The sequence below is a fragment of the Polyodon spathula genome, chromosome 1 (assembly GCF_017654505.1).
Source record: "Polyodon spathula isolate WHYD16114869_AA chromosome 1, ASM1765450v1, whole genome shotgun sequence".
NCBI classification, from domain to species: Eukaryota; Metazoa; Chordata; class Actinopteri; order Acipenseriformes; family Polyodontidae; genus Polyodon; species Polyodon spathula.
The window spans coordinates 35,131,624-35,154,837 of record NC_054534.1 but is presented as its reverse complement, the minus strand read 5'-3'; the positions used below and the strand labels follow the sequence as shown (position 1 = coordinate 35,154,837).

At 37.8% G+C, this 23,214-nt stretch overlaps 1 protein-coding gene across 1 annotated transcript in view; it reads right to left on the bottom strand.

Moving 5' to 3' along the window:
* Window positions 1–3,803: 3,803 nt before the first annotated feature.
* The window catches only part of LOC121317892 (netrin receptor DCC-like), a 267,527-nt gene continuing 248,116 nt past the window's right edge, over window positions 3,804–23,214 (bottom strand). Inside the window, exons 28-29 of the mRNA XM_041253988.1 lie at window positions 16,536–16,678; window positions 3,804–6,235 (exon numbers count right to left, since the gene is read on the bottom strand). Coding sequence (XP_041109922.1) covers window positions 6,146–6,235; window positions 16,536–16,678 — 233 coding nt within the window. The 3' untranslated portion in view covers window positions 3,804–6,145. The remainder of the gene's footprint in view (window positions 6,236–16,535; window positions 16,679–23,214) is intronic.

Sequence of the window (23,214 nt, the reverse complement as noted above, 5' to 3'; positions counted from 1 at the left end):
TGATCTACCTCATTCAGAAAAGAAATTCTCTGTTGAAAGACCACACCATAGAAACAGTGTTTTTTTTATATCAAAAACCTTTATTTATCAAACAAAAAGAATGCACCATTGAAATAACATCTCTATAAAAAAGGAACATCAGACTGTTCTACAGTGCATTACAAAACCATATCCATTTTTTTCACCATTTGTATACAAGATCTTGTGTAGAAACAGCCAGAATTATTTTTTTTCTTTTGAATTATATGCAAGGTTTTTTTTTTTTTAACCCTTCTTCAAAGGAACAAAATGTACACTTAAATATTCCAATCGCTAATCTAATGTGGTTAACAATGCTAGAATTTGACAATTTTAAGAACTGTTTCATATGCTAAAAATAATTCTCTTAGGGTTGTTTTCTTCAACATAACATTTTCTTTTTAGAAAAACAAACTAAAGTGGAAGTGACTTCACATGTTGTTTTTAAGTGCTTCTTGAGTAATAGAGACCCCCTCCTGTCCCTTAGGTGTTGGACAGCCAAGGCTGTAATTACAAAGCATTAGTGCACCAGTAAATTCGTATGACTGTAATGTACTTATGGCAATTACTTTCTGAACATGGTCTTGAATGTTCTAAAAAGCACTACAACATGGAGCCTCTTTGAGTCAGAAGAATAGTTTCAGTTAAGGCCTGCTTTCTTGCTCAAACACTTTGCTTATCCAGCATAGTATGAAAGTAAAAAAGACGCTCAACTTGTGCTGGTCTTCAGCAACCAATTTTCCTAAGAATGTGTGAGAAAGACAGTGACTAAGTGGCTGAAGGCAAACTTTGAAAGGAAGGCGATGCCTCATCTTAAACATATGGAAACAAGTGTATTATTCCCTTCCTTCGAATATCCTTTCATATATCACTTTAGCCTCCATGATTCCTATGTGCCTGATTTCTTACTAAGAGCCAGAAGGCATGTTGAAAACATCTTTGTGGAATGTTTTAATACTGGACCTCGGTGATTGCAGTGGTAATAGTACCTAGTTAGTTTAAAAGATACATCACTATTGGTCTCTTCAATTATCGAACAAATGGTATGGACTTGTTTAAAAGCTATCAGGTTTTTAGTAAACTGTGTAAACCTGTTGGATACTACTGTTCAATAACCTAAGCTATATTTCCAGCAAGATAACATTGTCATAAATTATCAAAAAAATAACACTCTAAATAATAAATATTATAAAAAGTGATCCCACTCCCTCCCCCCAACCCCACACCAAAGTTGCCAGTTAACAATTATCATGGAATTGCTTGACGAATATTGTACAATAAAAACAGCATGTTCTTGGCTCCACTTATCTTCCTTCACAACAAAATATACATGTACAGCATACAGTAAAAGTAAATAGGGTTATGGCAGCTTATCTTGTTCATCTTCTGGAGAGATGGTGATTTGTATTTGTATTTGATTTAACAGCACTGAAGTTTTACAAGAAGCTCCAAGAGATAACTCAGAACAATGGAAAATAATAAATTAGGCACATAAAACACATTCCTTTTCCACTTTGCTTAAAACTTTTAAGCACAGATGGAAAGAAGGAACTGAAAGAATTTACATAAACCATTATGTCCTCATACAAAAAAAAAAAAAAAAAAAAAAAACAGAAGACACAGCTCATCACTGAAACCTGAACACCAATATCACACAGCTGAACATTTACTGAATTAAACATCGTGTCCTATATGTGAAAGCAGTGAATACTGTGGGGCTAGTTCTATACTTCTGACCTACAGTGGCTTGTGAAAGTATTGACCCCCTTTGGCATTTTTCCTATTTTGTTGTCTTACAACCTGGAATTAAAATTGATTTTTATTTGGATTTCATGTAATGGACATACACAAAATAGTCCAAATTGGTGAAGTGAAATGAAAAAAATAACTTGTTTAAAAAAATTCTAAAAAATAAATAACGGAAAAGTGGTGCGTGCATATGTATTCACCCCCTTTGCTATTAAGCCTCTAAATAAGATCTGGTGCAACCAATTACCTTCAGAAGTCACATAATTAGTTAAATAAAGTCCACCTGTGTGCAATCTAAGTGTCACATGATCTCAGTATATATACACCTGTTCTGAAAGGCCCCAGAGTCTGCAACACCACTAAGCAAGGGGCACCACCAAGCAAGCGGCACCATGAAGACCAAGGAGCTCTCCAAACAGGTCAGGGACAAAGTTGTGGAGAAGTACAGATCAGGGTCGGGTTATAAAAAAATATCCAAAACTTTGAACATCTCACGGAGCACCATTAAAGACATTATTAAAAAATGGAAAGAATATGGCACCACAACGAACCTGGCAAGAGAGGGCCGCCCACCAAAACTCATGGACCAGGCAAGGAGGGCATTAATTAGAGAGGCAACAAAGAGACCAAAGATAACCCTGAAGGAACTGCAAAGCTCCACAGCGGAGATTGGAGTATCTGTCCATAGGACCACTTTAAGCCGTACACTCCACAGAGCTGGGCTTTACGGGAGAGTGGCCAGAAAAAAGCCATTGCTTAAAGAAAAAAATAAGCAGACACGTTTGGTATTCGCCAAAAGGCATGTGGGAGACTCCCCAAACATATGGAAGAAAGTACTCTGGTCAGATGAGACTAAAAGTGAGCTTTTTGGCCATCAAGGAAAACGCTATGTCTGGCGCAAACCCAACACCTCTCATCACCCCAAGAACACCATCCCCACAGTGAAGCATGGTGGTGGCAGCATCATGCTGTGGGGATGTTTTTCATCGGCAGGGACTGGGAAACTAGTCAGAATTGAAGGAATGATGGATGGCGCTAAATACAGGGAAATTATTGAAGGAAACTTGTTTCAGTCTTCCAGAGATTTGAGACTAGGACGGAGGTTCACCTTCAAGCAGGACAATGACCCTAAGCATACTGCTAAAGCAGCACTCGAGTGGTTTAAGGGGAAACATTTAAATGTCTTGAAATGGCCTAGTCAAAGCCCAGACCTCAATCCAATTGAGAATCTGTGGTATGACTTAAAGATTGCTGTACACCAGCGGAACCCATCCAACTTGAAGGAGCTGGAGCAGTTTTGCCTTGAAGAATGGACAAAAATCCCAGTGGTTAGATGTGCCAAGCTTATAGATACATATCCCAAGAGACTTGCAGCTGTAATTTCTGCAAAAGGTGGCTCTACAAAGTATTGAGTTTGGGGGGGTGAATACTTATGCACGCTCAAGTTTTCTGTTTTTTTGTCTTATTTCTTGTTTGTTTCACAATAAAAAATATTTTGCATCTTCAAAGTGGTAGGCATGTTGTGTAAATCAAATGATACAAACCCCCAAAAAATCAATTTTAATTCCAGGTTGTAAGGCAACAAAATAGGAAAAATGTCAAGGGGGGTACAATACTTTCGCAAGCCACTGTAAAATTCTGATATTTTCGTTTGACAGCAATAAGACTGTGACTGTTTCCATTCCATTCATTACTGACAATGTGTGATGAGGTTTATGTCTGAAAAAATGCAAAAGCTTAATTCATTAGGTTGTAATTCCCATAATGAAGGTACAGATGAGGGCATGGGAAAAAAAAATGTCGAGATTGCCTCCAAATTTCAATTGTTATCTCAAGATAAAAGCTCTGGCTATATTTTTACATGTTTTTTAATGAGCCATCTCAAGAACAATATACTAGTTATTTGGATCTAATGTGTTTGGCTCTGCTGTATGGAGCATTCAGATAATATATATATATATATATATATATATATATATATATATATATATATATATATATATATATATAAACCCTATGGGGGATACTTTTCAAAACTTAACCATTATTTTACAAAATGCCAAGACATCCTTGTATAATTATACACTATCTATCTTGAATGACAGAGGGAACACTAACGAACTCTCCCATTAACCCATATATTAACTAACATTAAATGCTATATGATATATAAACATAGCCATAATGGTACAAGGAATAATTGAAATGTTGAAGGCATTTTGAATTCACTACATACAGTAAATCAAGTGTATGGTTTTGATATCTAAAACATGGTCCCTAATAGATATTACAGTGGGTAAAGGAGTAAAACAGTCTTTTAAATAACCTTTTCCATTATAATGCATTTCTTCCCAATCTATTTCACACAGGGACTCGGTTACAATTATGCCTGTGATAAAAATGAGCCATCAGGTTGTAAAGAAGCCACTCATTACTCACAGTTTTAAATTACTGTTCATTGAAGCTTGAATTCAGAAGCTGAATAAAATATTTTTATGAGTCACACCTAATGAATATGACAATTAATTACAAAAGAGGAAAAAATGTTTAAAATACTGTAAACATTGTTTAGTGGGAGCACAGGCAAAATGTAATCCTAGTCTGCTAATCTTCTCTAACAACTGGGGATTATTGATCGGTGGAGAGTAATTTCAGACCAAAATGGTTGATGGGTCATTCACAATAACAGAAGAACGTCTTCTCAGCTGTGCAACTGCACTATTTCATGACAGATTCACTGTGACTAACACGGGTGAAGGTGGGGAATGCACTGATTCTCTGATTCAGCTGTGTATGAAACAGATTTTTACTATGTTCTTGTCACCACCTTTACAAAGTATTTCTTCCAGGGTGTCTCACCTCATTAACTTGTCTCTGAAAGTTACCATGAAACGAACACATTGTAACCCTGAAGACAAACAAGGTGACAACACATTTCCCACGCACTTGCAATCCTCTGTGGAAAAGGGGAAGTGTTTTGCTAAATACTGTTAAAAAATGTTACATACTGACATGCTCTGCTTAACTGAGACTGATATGCAGCTTATCAGTCAATTATCACAGAAACAACATTCTGGACCCTCTCTTATAAATACAATGTTGACTGTTCTTTATACATGACTGCTCATAAAGCAAGAACATGAATATGGGGAAGAAGGAGTGTTATCTATTTCCAACATTATGCTGACAATAAAGAAAAATCTTGTCAGGTCTGGGCGTAAGTCAGATCTGCAGTAAATAGCGGAGGTGATAGACCTTACAACTGACTTATATACTAGTATCAGTTTTTAAGCACTTATCTGGTTAGTATGAGTTTTGCTCCTTAAATGCTTTAAAACATATGTAAATAAAGAACATTCAGAAACATGACTTCACTGAAGTTTTTTTTGCTTTATACAGCTTTATATTGAATAAAGACAAATAGTCAACATCAACTGCTACTGTATACATTGAGTGAAGACACATTAGATAACCGGTATCTCTTGTGAATCTGAGCCTAGCCTAATCCCTTTAATAAGCAGATATTGTTTTGTATCACAGATTCAGTTCCCAGCATGGCAACAAACAGGACAGTACGAAATCAAATTCTAAGTTGTGAAGGGACTCATTGTAATAATTATAAAACAGGATGCGATGGGAGGCTTGGCATCGGTTAGGGTAACATTTATTTTATAGGCAAGTACTTTTTCAGTTACTCTAAAACCATGTGAGGATTTCTATATTCAACAGTACTGATACTATCCAACCCTTCCCTAAAAAAAAAAAAACATTGTTTACAGCAAAGATTACGTTTTACAGGCTGTCCAGATTCAACATGTGACATTAGGACTTATCAATGTTGGTTAAAAAAACAAACGGGCATTACACAAAACCTGTGTATGAAATCCTGCTTTTTAATCAGTTGGTTAACAGCTGTCCAGATCAGATGGAGTGCAATGGTATGAACAGCTCCATTTCAAACCAGAATAGGGTGTTCCCGTGGCAAACCAGTTAATATCACCCAAGTTCCCAATGTAACCAACCAGCAGCAACTGTTTTGACACCTTTGCTGGTTTCTACAGGAGTGAGAAAGGGATCTATGTGACTCTGTGAAGACTAACACTAGCGTGATGTTTTAAACAAATTATGTAAACAAGGTTCAATACATAGGCAAAAATAGGTTTAAGTTGCGCTTTCTTTTTTTGTGGCTAGCCAGTGCTTTTTTTTTTTTTTTAACTGAAGCCTTGTCCAAAGTAATGTCTTATGAAAAGACAGAGCCATGGTTTCCTTTACTTAAATGGGATTGTATCATTAAGACCCTCCTTGTCAGTATCTTCAATTGTGGAATACTGGTGTGCTGTGATGCTTCTGTTGGCTTTGCCTCTGTCAATTGTTGTTGTTAAAAGGCTGAGCCAGTGATGGCATTAAGTTGCTTCATTAGTCCTTCTAGACTAGCCATTTGTTCACTCAGGTCATCTTGTTCATATACCTGTAAACAAAATAAAACATAGTTGAATACATAAAGAATAAACTAGATGACATGTTAGGCCCTACTCTCTTTTTTGTCTCTGATGTATTCCTATTCTGAAAACTCAATTAGAATGAAACAACACAATTAGAATGAAACAACTGCAGAGTGAAAGGGGTTAACAGTTGTAATACTTGTAAATATTGGCAAAACAAAATAAAAATAGTCAAACACAACGCAGCTGTGTGTGTGTTCTGAAACACACAACTAGACTGTTTGAAATGCTTGTTTCCCAATGAGATCCTTTAATTGTTTTGTTTTTTTAAATGTAACTCATTATGGAGATGTAGAATTGAAAAAAAGGATCCCCAAGATCGAATTAAAGTATTAATACTTTTGTTGTTTTCCATGACATATGAGGCTCTATTTTGAGGCAAAAGATAATAAAAACAAAATGAACAAAACCATCCATAATCCATTCTAATTTTTTTTATTGCTCTGTGAAAATGTACCTTTTTAAATGTATGTACTTACCTTAACGAGGTCAATACCTTTTTTACCTAGGTTGAACGAAGTGTGGAACTTAGAGTGAAGGATAATTCATGTTTATCTGTAGAGCCTGATGTCATACAAGTAATGCTTCACAAATGCATTTGTGCAATGCTTTTACCAGGAATTATTTTCAAAGAAGCATTAAAACATAAAGTGACAGATTTGAAGGGAGCTTAGTAACGGATATTTTTAAAAGCATGTAACAAGGACAGTCGTTTTGAAAGAAAAGAGTGCATTGTTTTGAAATATGGACTGCGACGCACAGAACTGCCAACCGATTGCAGCGTTCCTGTCAGATTTATCTGGCTTCTGTGGTAAGAGAAGGTTTTTATAATAAATACAGCAAATTATGACCCAGCATCTTTAATTAATTTCCATTTTAAACCTCATGACCTGGAATGGAATTAAACATTACTGCATGTTTTTGTTTTTTCAAGTTAATTCATATCAGCAAAATTCAAACTTCACAAAAATCAATGACAGGTACAGGAATTGTCTTTTGAGTATACTATTATATTATGTTATTATTATTATTATTATTATTATTATTATTATTATTATTATTATTATTATTATTATTTTGCTGAGACCAATCTTTCTGCCTGAAAGGGAACAACCAGATTAATTCTATGGATCTCAGAGTTTAGGATATCTTTAAATCGCTTATTCTTTCTTTCATCTTTCACTGCAATACATTTGATCTTTTATTTATATTTATATGTATATTTGTTTATTATATGTTAACTTTAAAGTGGAGTTCGGGGGCGGGAGCTACTGCCTATCAAAGCTATCTGCCTATTTCAACCATGTCACAATTTTTGTTTTCTCTCTTGCGTTTGCTTTTTTGCCCCTATAAAGAAAAAGATACCGAAAGATAAAAATAATATTAAATTCATTATCGTGAATGAAACCTTGCCTGTCTGACTTTCTTGATTCCCATTTCAATTACTGAATCTTTTTGATCACCTGATCTGGCTTTTGACCTTTTTTGTATGACTTCCCGATTTGGCTTTGACCTAGTTTCAGCACGACTACCCGATTTGATTACAAACCAAGACTGGACCCGGCACAGAACATGGATTTACCTACCTCATCTTCTTCCGAACGAAACATTCCGATACCTACAGCGCCACCTTGCTCCTTTGTTGAGGTCCCTAGCTTACAGTTTTCCTAGCCTCGTCACTCAAAAAGGAAATGCCGTCAGAACCAACCCCAAGCGACTTTTCTTCAAAGACTGGCCGATATCAAAACTGCTCAAAGCCCTTTTTGACAAGGGAATCCATATTCCATCTGCTCCTAGTAGAACTGATCTTTTTCATTTGCTCTGTGAATCTCTTTCAGCCGAGCCTGTTTTTCTACCTTGCTCTGCCCAGTCTCACTCTACAGCACTAGCCCCACCTCAAGCTGCCAGAACTGCTCATGTCATCACTCCAGCTCACACGAAGCCTCAGAGTCAGATCATCAAATGCCAGCAGCCAAAATAGCCATGTCAGAACTTCAGTCAATAATCTTCGAAGATACCAAACAGTTTATGCAACCTTTCGCAGACGCTTTGTCAGCCATAAACACTCGCCAGGACAGTATAGTTGGCCGATTCACTTCAGCAGGAACATCAGCTGCCGCTGCAGTTTTTTCTGTATCCACCCCTCAGTCCTCCTCAAGCATTTCAGTCTCTGCCCCCCCCCATAGCAACCCAGCCAGCCCCTGCTTCAACTTCAATTCCAACTATCAATATACCAGATTTCAGCCTCGCATCAGCTTCTCCTCAGTCTGCAGCAGCTATGCGCCACCACACGTTTTCAATTACACCGTTAAAAGGTAAGGATGTCAATCTCGTTGCCATTCTTATTGCATCATCAGAATTCATTGATCATAGAGTTGTTGATTTTGGAGATTTAGCAGTCACATTTAAATCCTGTGACCCCCGCCTTTTCAAAAATATTTCTGTTGGTGAGTTTGTTCTCACCTTCTCTATCTTCCAGGACGTCCTCTGCTCTGTCTGTCCCCATCACTGTTTTGAATTGGACCAGTATCTCTATTACACTGTAGAGTTATCCGTGAGATATGGGGAAACATGTTCTTTGAATATCATAAAGCACTTTAAGCCAAAGCAGCAGCAGTTCTCCCTACAGATAATATTATTATTGATTGGTCCAGACAATGATCTATTTAACCATATTTTCAGCGGCTTTCGGGTTAATGCATGCAGTCTGCACCTCAAACGCTCACTCAACAGCTCTGTGCCCAAAAACATTTCCCATTCATACTCCACACCTCCAGCTACCCCTTCCAGATTCAGAGATTGCATAGCGGCCCCAATTCATTCTCTTCTCTCCATCAGTAGATCCCATTCAAAAGATGTTTATGACCGGCCCATTAATTTCTATGGATCCAAACAGATTTGGAATAAATGTAATACTTCCTGTACTCGCCCTCAATGCAGATTCCTTCACATGTGCAGCTACTGAGGGTAGGCGCACTCAAAGTCCATTTGTCCAGTCATCCAAATGACATTCTATTATCTAATAACTATTGTTAGTTTCCACCCCCATCTATATCCCAGCTCTTGCCAACGCACTCCAGCAGATAAACAATTGGTCACCTATCTTATTAATGGCCTCCAGTACGGATTTTCTACAGGTTTATACAACATCCCATCTATCGCTCATTCATCTACAAACCTCCAATCAGCTACTCTAGAGCCCCAAGCTGTCTTGTCCTTAATCCAAGCTAAAGTGGACAAAGGTATCATGGTTGGCCCCTTCTCCGCTCCACCCTTCCTTTCCTTTAGAATCAATCTCAATGGAATTGCCATCCAGAAAAATGTCCAGAAAAAAGTGTTTAATTATTGACCTCTCAGCCCCAAGAGGCAGCTCTACAAGCAGTATCAACACTATAATTCAAGAAATGTCCAGTCTTCAAACTCTATTTTCTTTTATAGGAGTCCCTCTTTCACAAGATAAAACCACTGGCCCAGTTTCCCTAACTCGTGTTTCTTGGAATCACTTTAGATACAGTTAAATTCAGAGCCCGCCTTCCTTCTAATAAAATAGCCCACATCTTCCATCTCATCAATATATTTCAAGCAGCAAAATCAAATCTCTAAGCACAACCTTCTAGCTCTACTGGGCCATTTCAACTACGCAATCCATATTATTCCCCAAAAAAGGATTTCCATGTAAAAATCTCCTCTGAAGCCAGAAAAGACATCAAAATATGGTCTACACTGGAACGGCCTCTCACTATTCTACGATGACTTCATCTCTGCCCCTCACAATTTATGTCTGTATACCGATGCTTCTTCCCTAGGATTCGAAGGTGTCCAAGGCAATGAATGGTTTTACAACAGGTGACCTCAAGAAATTCAAACTCTCTCCCCACAACTCAAATCATCATCTCTCCTCAAAATCTACCCTATAGTCATAGCAGCTCACCTCTGGGGGTACTCCTGGTCTAGGAGATCAATTTTATTTTTCAGTGACAATCAATCTACTGTGCATATCATCAATAAAGGCAGATCCTCCTCCCCTCTCATCATGCAACTTCTCTGCCATCTCATACGGATTTCAGTTTCTTACAACTTCATAATTCAAGCTTGTCATCTCCCAGGTCTTTTCAGTAATGCAGCTGATGCTTTATCTCATTTACAGATCACCAAATTTCACAGTCTGGTTCCTTCAGCAGCTTCAATCCCTCTTCAGGTTCCCCAGTTCCATCATCTCATATTCAATTAAACGCATCGCTCTTCAATCTACTCTCATCTGCAAGAGAATACATGTCATCAGCCCTCTCTCCATCTACCAGGTCCTCCTATGCTACAGGTTGGTTGTCATTCTCTTCATTCTGCACCCAGAACTGAATATCCCTTATCCCAGTCAATGAAAATTGGATTGTAGCATTTATTGTCCACGACATTCCTCATCATTTGCCAGCATCCATAAAATCCTACATTTCAAGTATCCGATTTCATTATTGTAGCTTGTCCATCCCCTCGCCGACAATTAGTGAGTCTCACTTCCCCGGCCTCGTGTCAGCCGTAGCTACTCATGCCTTTATTCAAAAAGGGGGGTCCTCGCCACAGCGAGTCAGAGGGGACCACCGGCCACACAGTTCCTATTGTTTCTATCTCACTGTACCAGTAAGAGCTGTAGCATTTACAATCCTTGAATACTAAAATCCAAATACTAACAAACTCTATCTTTCAGATGCCTCTGCAGGCGCACTCCAGTGCCGACCTTGGAGGACTCGCCTCACCTCTTTGAGGGCGGCTCCTGGAGATAGGGATTCTCTATCCTTCCTTCTTTCCAGGTTATGAACCTTTCCGTCCTCTGGGGGAATGGCCTGGTCCACGACGCAGCACCTCCAGGATTCTCCGCATTGTCAGAGGATTTCTATATTTTTTAGGGGGTCCCGGGGGCCCATGAGGCTGACCTCCGCAGTATGAGGTTCTTATGGTACAAAGTCCGGACCCTGTCCTTTGCAGGTCCACAGGCTATTAACAGCTCAAACCTTCCCTGGCCAACAGGCCACTAACAGTTCAAAACAAGCACTCCTGGCCGGCAGGCCATCATCATTCCTTCGAGGCTAAGCCTCTAAATACTAACCCATTTTCTTCACGCAGCCCTAGCACCCACCCGTGAACTCTCTTTAAAAATACAAACACCTAGAAATGTGTGATGTATCCAAGGCTTGCAGAACCAAAACAGAACAAAAGATATTGGTATTAAAATTGCATATGGTAGGTATTTCCACTACCAGCACAAATAATGTGTGTGTGTGTGTGTGTGTGTGTGTATATATATATATATATATATATATATATATATATATATATATATATATATATATATATATATATATATATACAACATAAGAAAACAACTATTCACTATGTGCCTGAAGGGTCTCCGTTGGTTTAGTTTGGGGAATGCAAACTCACTGAACGAGCATTGTACTCACAGAGCACTTTGCACACAGAAGAAAATCATCTTGAAATCCACTTGGATCTCAATTGGATTCTCTTTTCCCTCACTTCTAATGAGCTTGTAAACATTATCATACTGAAGTGTCATTCTGGGTCCGTGATTGGGTATACACGGGTTGTTTCATTCTGGGCCACCGTACTTTGCAGTATAGGTTTCAGAGGAATTGAATTTCACTGCCTGCTTGTTTTTTTTTCTGTGTGACATTACTCAGACGGGCATCTCATTTTTAAAGGGCAGAGACATTTTACAGCAGCAAATCCATGTATTTGACTTATATTTATATTAGAACATTAATTCTGCCTCGTGTGTTTTAATATACAGTGTTTTTACAACATTTATAAACATAAAGAAACGAGTGGATATATAAGCAGTTAATGTTTCATTAACTAAATGTTTTAGGTAGGTTTTTTTTTTTCTTTAATATGGATAACAATGGAATAAGTAATTATTTTATTTATAAATATTTACTTTGAGAAAATAATCAAGTGTAGTGTCCATTATTGCTTATAATGACCCTGAGTATAAACGTTAATTATGTCACTGCAATCACTCAATGGGCCATAGACATAAAAGATGCCAGTAATTTCTGGCCATTAAAAAACTGACTGGGCAGTATTTAGCATGTGTTTTATAAAACTACTGTCTGGTTATTAGATGTGATTTACCATCACGGATTGTCCAATGGGCACAGACAAACAAACAATAACCAATGAGGGTGCACAAATAACAACCAATGGGAATAGACACGGGCAGACCAACCAACACTGGATTACATAGTACTTACAAAAGGTAAACAAGCAATGGCGGAATACTGCGGGAAGTGAATAACAGATGGATTGATACATTACATTATGTACAAATATAAATCTGCACATTAGGTGTATACAGCTATGGCCAAAAGTTTTGCATCACCCTGTAGAATTAACATATTTTGCTTCACTGTCGAATGAAACCTGCTGAATAATGTTACATTGACATACTGAATTACATACCGCTTTGTCGTTTTCCATATAATAACAAAAACCCGACCAAAATAAAAAAGAACAACATTTCAAAATCTAACATAAACTACCGTACTACTATTATGACTTCTAGTAGACTTTTGTGATATCATTTTGTAATTTCTTTGGTTACATGATGTTAAATAAAAGACACAAATTATGTTCATATCGTTTGTTTTTTCTAAATTATGTCTCGACCCTAAAATTCTAGGTGATGAAACTTTTGGCTGTAACTGTACAGCTCAGTAATAAAATCAAATGAATAACCAGCGCACTTTCTTTTTACTTTGGCCTACAGGCAACTGGTAACAAAAAACAAATCATGCTGCCGCATTACACATACTGTACAATGCTAAAAAAACCAACATGATGTTAAATTGAAACTAATTGATTTTGGTACAATTTATTTTACTGTAGCCTACTTAGTACAGAAGACAGATAAAGGTTCAGCATTAACACGTCAGGATACTATACCTTACATATACTGCACACACTTTACAGAAATCATTTTTAAACTGTCTAGCACACACGTGGCTACAAGTAACACACAGCCTACCCACTACTTTTGTTTTCTTTTGGCATGAGTCAAACTTTCTTTTCTTTGCAAAAAGCAATTAAAGACTTTAAATTCAGAAGTCCACATCTTGCATCACTGGAGTCCATCAGTATTTCTTCTTCTTGCCCTTTTCCAACCGATCGATCGCAGTTTGTTTAAACTCCGTAGAGTATGCTTATATGCCCTCTTTTGATGGTGTTCTTCATTTTAGTGATTTAGTAGGTGCTTGCATTTATTGTTGTTTACTTTCATTCAGTCAGTACAACAGTCTTTTTTTTTTCTATGGGTCTCTTTAGATAATGCAATTACTAGCATCACACTAAATTATGATCAAGCACATATCAGGCATATTAGAATGTACTGCACAATGGTGTCTGTGTAGCAAGGGACTGGACAGCAAGATACTAAAAGGTGCCGGACGTGAGTGAGATTAAAAAAAAAAAAAAACTACATTCACTCCCCTGTAACTTGCAGTATTAAATGAAGATGTACTTGTCAACTTAGATCAGCTGTTTGGAAATACAAGGTTCTGTGGCTAAGAAAAATATGGCAGGGGATAGCTGATCGGGTTAATGAGGCTGGTACTGTTAAAGGGGAGATCATATACTACCAGAAGCGCTGTCGTGATGAACGTCTAACGTTAAACATTATTACTGGCACGATAAAGGAGACAGTCAGTTTTATAAATATGGTCCAATGTCTTGTAATTTGCCCAAACATCAATATTTTTCACTTTCAAGAAGTACTGTAAGGTCCCCCAAGTCATAGAACAACAAGTTTTTATACACAGATCTCTGAGCAGAATACATGATGATACAAAAAAAAAATGGTTTGAAATAAAAAAAAGTGTTTAAAAACAAACAAACAAAAAAAAACACACGTTTGTATGGTTTGTGATGTACTTAATAATGTTACCCAGTATTCTGAAAAAAAGGACACCAATTCCAAGATATCAAAAATAGATTTTTAGTTAAATATAGCCAGAAACTGGTCCTGGGGGAGCATCCCACTGAAAAATACTTGGGCCTTAAAGGGTTAAGCAAAGAACAGTCTTTAGTAGAAAACTGGAAACTAATGTGGATGCCCCCCATTTGGGAATTAGCACCCGGTTCACACTTGCAGTTTAGGCTGGCCCAGGGCCACCTTATCTCATGTGTGAATGCTCAAAAAATGAAAAGGTGGCCCTGGGCTGGTGAAATTTAGACCAGCTTTTTGATGCGGCCTAAAGCACCAGTGCTGCCTCAGGGCCGACCTGTCTGCGTGTGTGAACCCAAAGCCTTAACGCGCCAGTGCGGTGACGTAGCTCAGACAACTCCCCTACCAGGTCGAGCGTAGTAGATCAAAACAATGTCAGTTTTAAGGGATAGCAGCTGGGACAATGCATAAATTCACCCTTAGAGGTCCATTTATTCAGCATTTGTCAGGCGCGTCAGGTCTAATTTATTTTCACACACGCTGTTTTAAATATTTTTTTCCAGAGTAAAACAGGTTTAAAAGGTATTGAATCACAAAAGGACAGTCCTGCATCTCCAGCCAAGCCCCACCCCTTGTTCGCTGTATTTTTCACACACCTCTTTATAGACGTAAATACTCTCCCGATCACTCGTTTTATCACCAAACTCCTCAATAATGCGATCCAAGTCATTATTTTATTACTGTAACATCTCAAAAAGCTCTGCAAATGTCTGTGATATTCTTTGAGTGCTGGATGCAGAAGCAGCTATCTCCTTTATGTCCGTGTTATCTCTGTGGTGAAAACCTTCAAGTTTGTCCGAGAACTCTCGGAAATATCAAGCAGCAGGCCAGAGATAAACCCACCACGGATCCTGGATTCTATGGGACCTACGGCAATCTCCAGCCTGTTAAATAGCAATGGAGAATGCACTGAATACACCGACACTTTTGACGATGATGATGCTAAAACTTGAGCTCTCTCGCACTCTGTGTGTGTGTGTGTGTGTGTGTGTGTGTGTGTGTGTGTGTGTGTGTGTGTGTGTGTATATATATAGTGATGGATTGTCCTCCAGTCACACGTTTTCCTTCTTCAAATAAACGCTTTACACACAGGATGCCAAGAAACACTGTAGCATTTGTTTATTGTTTACAAAAAAGAAAAATAAACAAAACAAAACCTAATCTGTTCTCGGGCCCTAACTAAACAAACATTTCCATAACTAATAACAAGGCAGGCTAAGCCTGTTACCTTGTCACCAAAACCAAATCGTAATCCAAATACCTTTGTAATAGTTTGTTGTCCCGTTTCCACAGTACTCACAATAACCAGCTTACTCTCCAACTCTCCCAACCAAACTCCTACCATCACCCACCTGAAACACACACACTCACACCCTTTTAAACTTAACTAATTAATCCACTAATTAGTCTGCTGACTAAACCTGGAGTTGGTCCTGACTACAGTAATCACTACTGGGTCCTATTGCACCCCCAGTATGGTCTCTACTAAACACAACATATTTATTTTAAACCAGGCTTAATTACATCTAGTTTCCCTTAATTAACACAGTATTATCAATTAACAGTGCATTAATTAAACCATCTTTAGTTTTGATCCCAAACACTTTATATTACTTACTTTGTTTACCAGCCAGTTTGTTTACGTTGTCTTTTAACCGACCAATCCCTTACAATATACACACACATTTCAGATTGTAGCTAAGATTGTAAATGTCAATATTGATAAATAATGTATACGACGTTGCATATTCAGTCACTGTTAATATAGTAATCTGTATTGTGACTAATTTAATGTACATGTCCTTGTTTGCTGCATTCACGCACGATACAACACGATGGCTTCTTTCCACAGTAACCGACTGCGCTGTCAACATACGCCTTCATCGTATCTTATGCAATAAGTACAGTACCAACAGTGTTGCAAAAAATAAGATTGCCATATTTACGCCTGCAAATTTCCCAGCTCAATCTCTTATGTTGACTTCCGGGAATGCGATGTTTATGTCACTGTTTACATTCCCGACAAGCACTTCGCCACAATTTAGGCTTCCTTTTGAGCCACATATGTGAACGCACTTAGGCCTCCCGAAACCTCAACTGAGAACGGAAATTTTGAGGCGGCCCAGAGACGGCCCAAGGCCAACTCAGTAAGTGTGAACGGGGTCTTAGACATTTTATTTGTGTCCCGAATAGGAAACTTATGCCCACACACCACATAAGCACTCATGCATGCAGTACAATACAGCACTTACACTGGCAGGGTCTTCTGGCTGTTTATGGCCCTCCTCTGTGACCTCTGGGGCCGTTGGCACGGAAACCGGAAGCAGTGGAGATCTCGCCTTTCCAGCCAAACCCAGGGAGGCAGTCTTCACCAGAGCCTTTGGTAGATTTGCACCTGGAAATTATTATTATTATTATTATTATTATTATTATTATTATTATTATTATTATTATTATTATTATTATTATTATTATTACTATGTACTCTATATACTCCTGGTTCTCCAATTGTAGGTGCTTTGACTCTTCCTCTCATGTATATGTACCAATTTCAACTATATATTCTAGATTTGAATATTGACTGTTTGAGATTTGCCTTGTTTTGTTGCTATCATCTATCTTCATCTGCCACCCTAAAGGACATCAATCAACTGTCATCTGTTTCCAAAGCTATATAATTTAGTACGCCGCATGTTGTCGGTCAATTACAGTCATTTTAAAAATAAAATTTTTTCTAAATAAAACTTTAGGCTGGTTTCAAAAACTCACTAGTAATGAAATTGTGATTTTGTTTCAATAGAACCCTGATTAGAGGGCATATCCATCTGCTAGTTTATTGCATCAAAACAGGTAATTAGGGATTTATTGCGACTGCTGTACAAACCAGTAAACATTGTCTTTTTTTTTTAAATTACAGGTCTTCTTAGATAAATAAATAAATACATACATAAATGAAATGCTTCAACACCTGCAGGGTTCCTGAAAGGTAAACCCATGCTCATGACAGCATACACCAGTGTGAGTTTAATAATTCAAAGATGTATCACCTCTGAGTCTTCGTTAGACACCTGGGCTGTAAATCATCTACATAATTTAACACTAGCAGGTGCAAACCCCAGCTACACAGGCAATCACGGCAGGGAGCTAGGACCTTTATCAGACAGGCTGCACTTCCCTCAGGTTCTGTATAATCAGCCACTGCTGCGTCTTAGCGTCTGAGCAAGCTAAGAAGTGCACTCCGCTTACACAGCCCCAGCCAACAAAAAACCCAAACCACCCATCACAAAATACCACTATAATCCTATTCTGATTAACTGTAATTACGTGACGTGGCTTCAATAGCATTGTAGAATATAGGGTTAGCTCACAGCAGTTTTAATTGGGGGGATTGTGTGTTCAGTTTCCAGCTAGGGGTAGAATAACTCAGTATAATGAGAACAGGGCTAGGATTGCTGCTTGTCCACAGGGTATGGAAATCCTGCTTTTAGTTACAGTACAAACCCTTTGACCTTAGGACGGTTGCCAGCTGGATAACTACTGTATGAGAAGCGGGTTATGTGAGTTATCAGCCGGGGGCATCGCTGGGGGGCACGGGGGATTATTCAGACCACTCACTAATCATCAGCAGCATTTTTAGGTAAAGAACATAGTACTGAAGGTGGTTTATGAGAGTAAGCAGCACAAAATAGGAGGTGGTGTGATAAACTGTTACATTTTAGGCTTTTGGTGCTACACATTGCTACATAATTACTCGTAAGCCACTAACTGGAAACTAGTATGTACTGTAGCTTTAAAATGTATTAAGTATACATGCTTCTTTGTAACTCATAGTAATGCTATTGATGTCAGCATAAGCCATTTGAAAGTTCAAAATGCTGCTAATGACCCATAGCCTACTGTACTGGCATGGTACTGGATAGACAAATAGAAAACCATGTACAGATATTGACACATTTTCATTAAATATTTCATAAAATATTTAGTTGTTTTTGTACTTTTATTTTATATATGTATGTAGGAACCGATTTCGTGGCTTTCATACCTGTTATTATATATCAATGACTGGATTGTTTAATGAAAATGCATTCCTAATTCAGTGCAAAGTTTCAAAGTCTCGAGATTTATCATAGACAGTGGTCAGCATCTCACAGTATCCTTTCTGAATTTTACTTTGACTAAGCAATGTATTTCACATTTAATTTAACTATAATGCCTATGTCAAAGTCTACCTGCAATTTATTAAACTATCCTGCAGCAAGGCAGGAGCCCTGTACATGAAGATTTTTTTTTGTTCTTGTGTAAATGTATTGTAAATAGTGTGTGTTTATTGTAATTGTTGTAAATAATGAATGAAGTACCTGACGCTCCTGGAAGAGCCTGTCTGCTGTGTGTGATTGCCAGCTGTGGATAATCAGCAGGTATAAAAAGGTCCCACTTATTCACCTCAGGGCTGCTGCAAAGCCAAAGTTGACAGGCTGAAGATTGTCCACACTACCCAGACATATAGACCAAAATACCTTGCTGAAATCCTCCGATCGCCTATATGGGGAACTGGGGTCGGAGCCAAAAGAAGAAGCCAAAACCTCCTACAGCTGAAGGAGGTGTTTAACAGGGACCTCCATGCTTTTTTCACCATTTTCATGGCACCTTTTATTTTACAGTTTTTGTGCAGTGTTTTATTTAAGCAATAAGGCACGAAAGGGCATGGGTTGTGCTAGATATTGCTACTTCTTGGTGCGTTGTTAGGCACGAGACACAGTCGAGTCCCTGCAACCAACCAAGATGTGACAATATCTTCTTGCTTTTATAAAACAGAATTATAAACATTTTTAAAAAAGAAAGGAGAAATCTATATAGTTTCTAAAGATTTATTAACATTTTGAGGTGTAACCTTCCACAACAGAAAATAGTCCCTATGAACTAAAAATATTCAAAACATTTTTTTTGTTTCAGTAAAAACAATACTTTTTTTAAAATAAAGACTTAAAAAATAACTATAAAAACATTGCTTAGCTGTGTTTCTCAGTTCAGTTTTCTGACTTTAAATACTATAAAAAAAACCTTGCTTAGTTAAAAAAAGATAAAAAATAAAAAAAATAATAAAAAAAAACCTTGCTTAGTATATCTGTGAGCCCTTCCTGCATATTCTATTTAACATTGTTGCTAGGTAATTCACTCACATTGGCTCTAGCGTTACCAAACAGCACAACAGTTTAAGATGCTTTGTTGGGAGGAAGATTACTAATTATTATGTAATTAATTTAAATTCAAATTGTATTTTTTTTTTTTTTTTGTAGCAAGCCAGTCATTTAAACATTTAACATTTTTGTACCTATAAAGACAGTAAGTGTGCGGTACTAAAGGAGAAGAGAGACAGTGAAGAAAAGTGAGTTGGATGGTTAAGACATTGCGTGTAGTCATGTAAATACTGCTGAAAAAATAAACAAATATCCACATTTAAAAATTAAATTAAGAGTCAGTTTCATAAAATGACGACTGATACCAACTAAAGGAGGAAAACAAAACTGAATTTCTGACAACTGGATCTGACCGAAGTTACAGAAAATGGCTGGTATGTAATACAAATAAAATACCAAAACATTGTCTTGTTTAAAATAGCAAACTGGTTCAAAATGGAAATTGCTATAAACTGGGAGATATGACAAGACACCTTGCTGTCTTCAGTATCTTCCACGACAGCAGGTATTTTGACTGGTGTTTGATTTTGGTGGCGCAGTGATACGTCGTTAGCACAGGTGCAGTGATTTGCCTTTGTTCCTAAGTAGTTTCTAATCGTGACATTGTGCTGGATATTGTAATGGCTTGGAACCCTGATGGACCAATCAGCATGCAGCACACTAACAATCCATTTTATAATTTGCCTTTTGTATTCCAAACTGTATGTCCCCCGTGAGCTACCATTGCTGGCAGCGTCACTTATGGTTCCTGTATGTTCCGCGTGTGTATGTAAATAAAACCTGCGTGTCTGTGGGGTGTGTCAACTTCAACCTCCATCTCAATCTCCTGCCCATCACTCACAAGCAACCACACGCCAGCAGCCTGTCACATACCCACAAAGAAAGTAATACGTGTGAAGGCATTAAAGGAACAGCCAGTATAAAATGAATTCCATGTCTGCTTTCAAAATTTTGCATGCCCAATTTAGCCATTGACTGATGGGCTGTTACTGTGTATAAATATGAAATGTAGGCCACAACAAAACACATGCTTTCGGCTTTGCTTCATATAGAGCATTACCCACCATCCCCCTCCCTGTCAATAAAGAAGGTAACTGGAGGCAGTGAACCTTTTGGTGACCTTTGTGAAAGTTCTGCTTCACAAGTCAATTGATTGCATGTGTGCTGTTAGAGAATTGCAGGGATCCAGGGTATTACAGCCTCTCTCACTCACATTGATGACGTATCTATAAACCCATTTCATTCTAATACTGGTTTCGAATACAAAAGCATCCTGAACAGAAGCTTTACAATTACATGATAAATGAAATACCAGATGTCTAAGGTTGATCATATATCCCTGTAGGCTCCAGTAACATGGGGCTGCATTCTCTGCACTGGGAGTGTTTGAAAATAGCAAAGGTCTTGGGAGTCCTGGACAAATTATTGTGTCCTTCAAGTAATGATAACATCCAATACTACAAATAAAGATTAATTAACTTGAAAGTGCAGAGCTGTTCTATTGAAAGATCAAAGATATCTATTAAGCAAACCCGAGCAGCATCCTTGTGTACTGACAGATTGTTGCCAGCTCTGAAATTAAGCAGTTTCATGCAACAGTAATGTGTATATAAGCCTTGAATATTTCTTAGGCAAGGCAAAAGCTTTTTGGTGTGTAAACGCTGTGCAGTGTAGCACAGATGAATAATTTATCAGAGAGGCTTCATCTCTCCACATTACTGTATTCACAGACACAAGGGAAGAAAGCTTTTATCAGAGCAATCAGAGTTTTGATTCAGAAATGCATTGGTGTGAAGAGCTCATTAATTTCCAGGATTGTAGTTTGCTTGGAATCCTGCCTGGGACACTACTTGACCTAGGGCAGAGCTTTCATCATTAGGCCGGCAGTACAGATTTAATTTAAAATGACCAAATTCAAATATATTTGTCCGCAGATAAATTAACATTGCCTCCCTTGCACTTTCGCAGTGCAGATTATATATGTCTCCAATGAAATTCTGGGTACAAAGCAGATAATGCTCCAAGGTTTGAAGTGTACTATGGGCTGAATTAAGCTTTTATAACCCCTTAAAGGATTGCCTAGACAGATGATATCTATTGATTCGAGAAGCCAAATCCATCTTTAAAAATAAAAAAAAGGCCTTGGCCGCCTCAAAGACTTTGTGTTACTGACTGTTAATGCCGGTAAGGACAATGCCAGGCTTAGGAGTTTGCAGACGGCTATTCTATTGAAATTCTCCTTATCTGAACAATAGAAAGGGATCTGTCAAGAAACGCATTGCTTTTGGATTCTCGGTGAACAAAAGCAAAATTAAATTTTCCATGTTTAAGGGCTTATCACAAAGGAGGGTTTGCTGGTTACTCAGGCAAATGAGAGTAACAGTATTTAAAAAGATATTAGAAAACATAAAATCGCATTTCGAGGCATACAGTATGTTTTGGCAACACAATAATCCTGCTTGCGTTTTCCCTCACAGGTGATATATTGACTTCCTTATTCAATACAAATACATTGGAATGGGGGGACTCAAGAGCTGTTTAATACATATAGGGCCTTTTTTCAGGAAAGGAAAAGGAAACTGTTGATGTTACAAAACTACAAAAATGTAACTCTTGTGTTGTGTTAAAAGTGTGTTCCTCACTACCTTTTGAGAGGAAATACCTTCATAAATCTGGACAGTAGGGCCTGGTTTTTGTTCTAGTTGCACCGATACAAAAATAAATTCTGGGTCATTTCATGCTAGTTTTACGACAGTTACATGGTTAACACTGGGCCCATAGACAGATAAATATATGATATTAAAGGGACCAGTGGGTTTTAAACAATTCTCTGTGCGTGGTTTACGAAAATAAAGTACGCTCTTATTTTCCTCCATGCATTTTTAACATACCTTTACAAAATGTAGGTCTTATTAATCCCTGGGGAGTTCATCAACACAAGAGGTTCTAGGCTATAATAGCACATTAAAAAGGGTCACCCAAATTTACTATCTCTCAGCTCCAAACACAGATGTTTATGCTAGGTTAATAACTTTCGATGGGTTCTTTATTTGGTTTTCTTCATATCCAACTCATCGCAAAAAGGTGCCCCAAAAGCTAGCATGATTGGTATATGCCACTTTATAGTCTATAGACTGTAGATATATAGACAAATGTACATGAAAACCGACAGACGATTTCCCATTTCCAGTCAATCTATGATGCTATGTAGCCAATTTGAAATGTTTACTTTTTAATCGTTTGCAATCTTACAATTGGACTAGAGGCAGAGGTGCTGCATCTTTGATTTAAAAAGCGATTGTGATGTAGTCAGCGGTCTAGATAAGCTGCCTGCCTGCCCTTTTTAACTCATTACAAAATCCAAAATACACACTGAATTTTTATTTAATGCGTAAAATATGCATAGCAATTTTGCTGCACAGCTTGTCTGCCTTCGCTCCAGCCTCCCCTAAAACTTCCACTAACAACTACATCTCCCAGAATACAATGTCTTCAGTTACTAGGAAATTGTGTACAAGAAAAACCAACCCAGCAAACATTATCCAATCTCTGGCTAGCCTTGTTGTCTTTGCAGCCAATCACAGCAAGAATAGGACAAAACTGAAGCTACAGGTTGAAGGTTAAACACCCCAGTCCAGCTACAAATCCAACTGGAACCATCGTCAGAGGCAACCTCTAAAACAAGGTGCCTATAATATTAAACAAACTGTTTTATAATTATTAATACATTTCT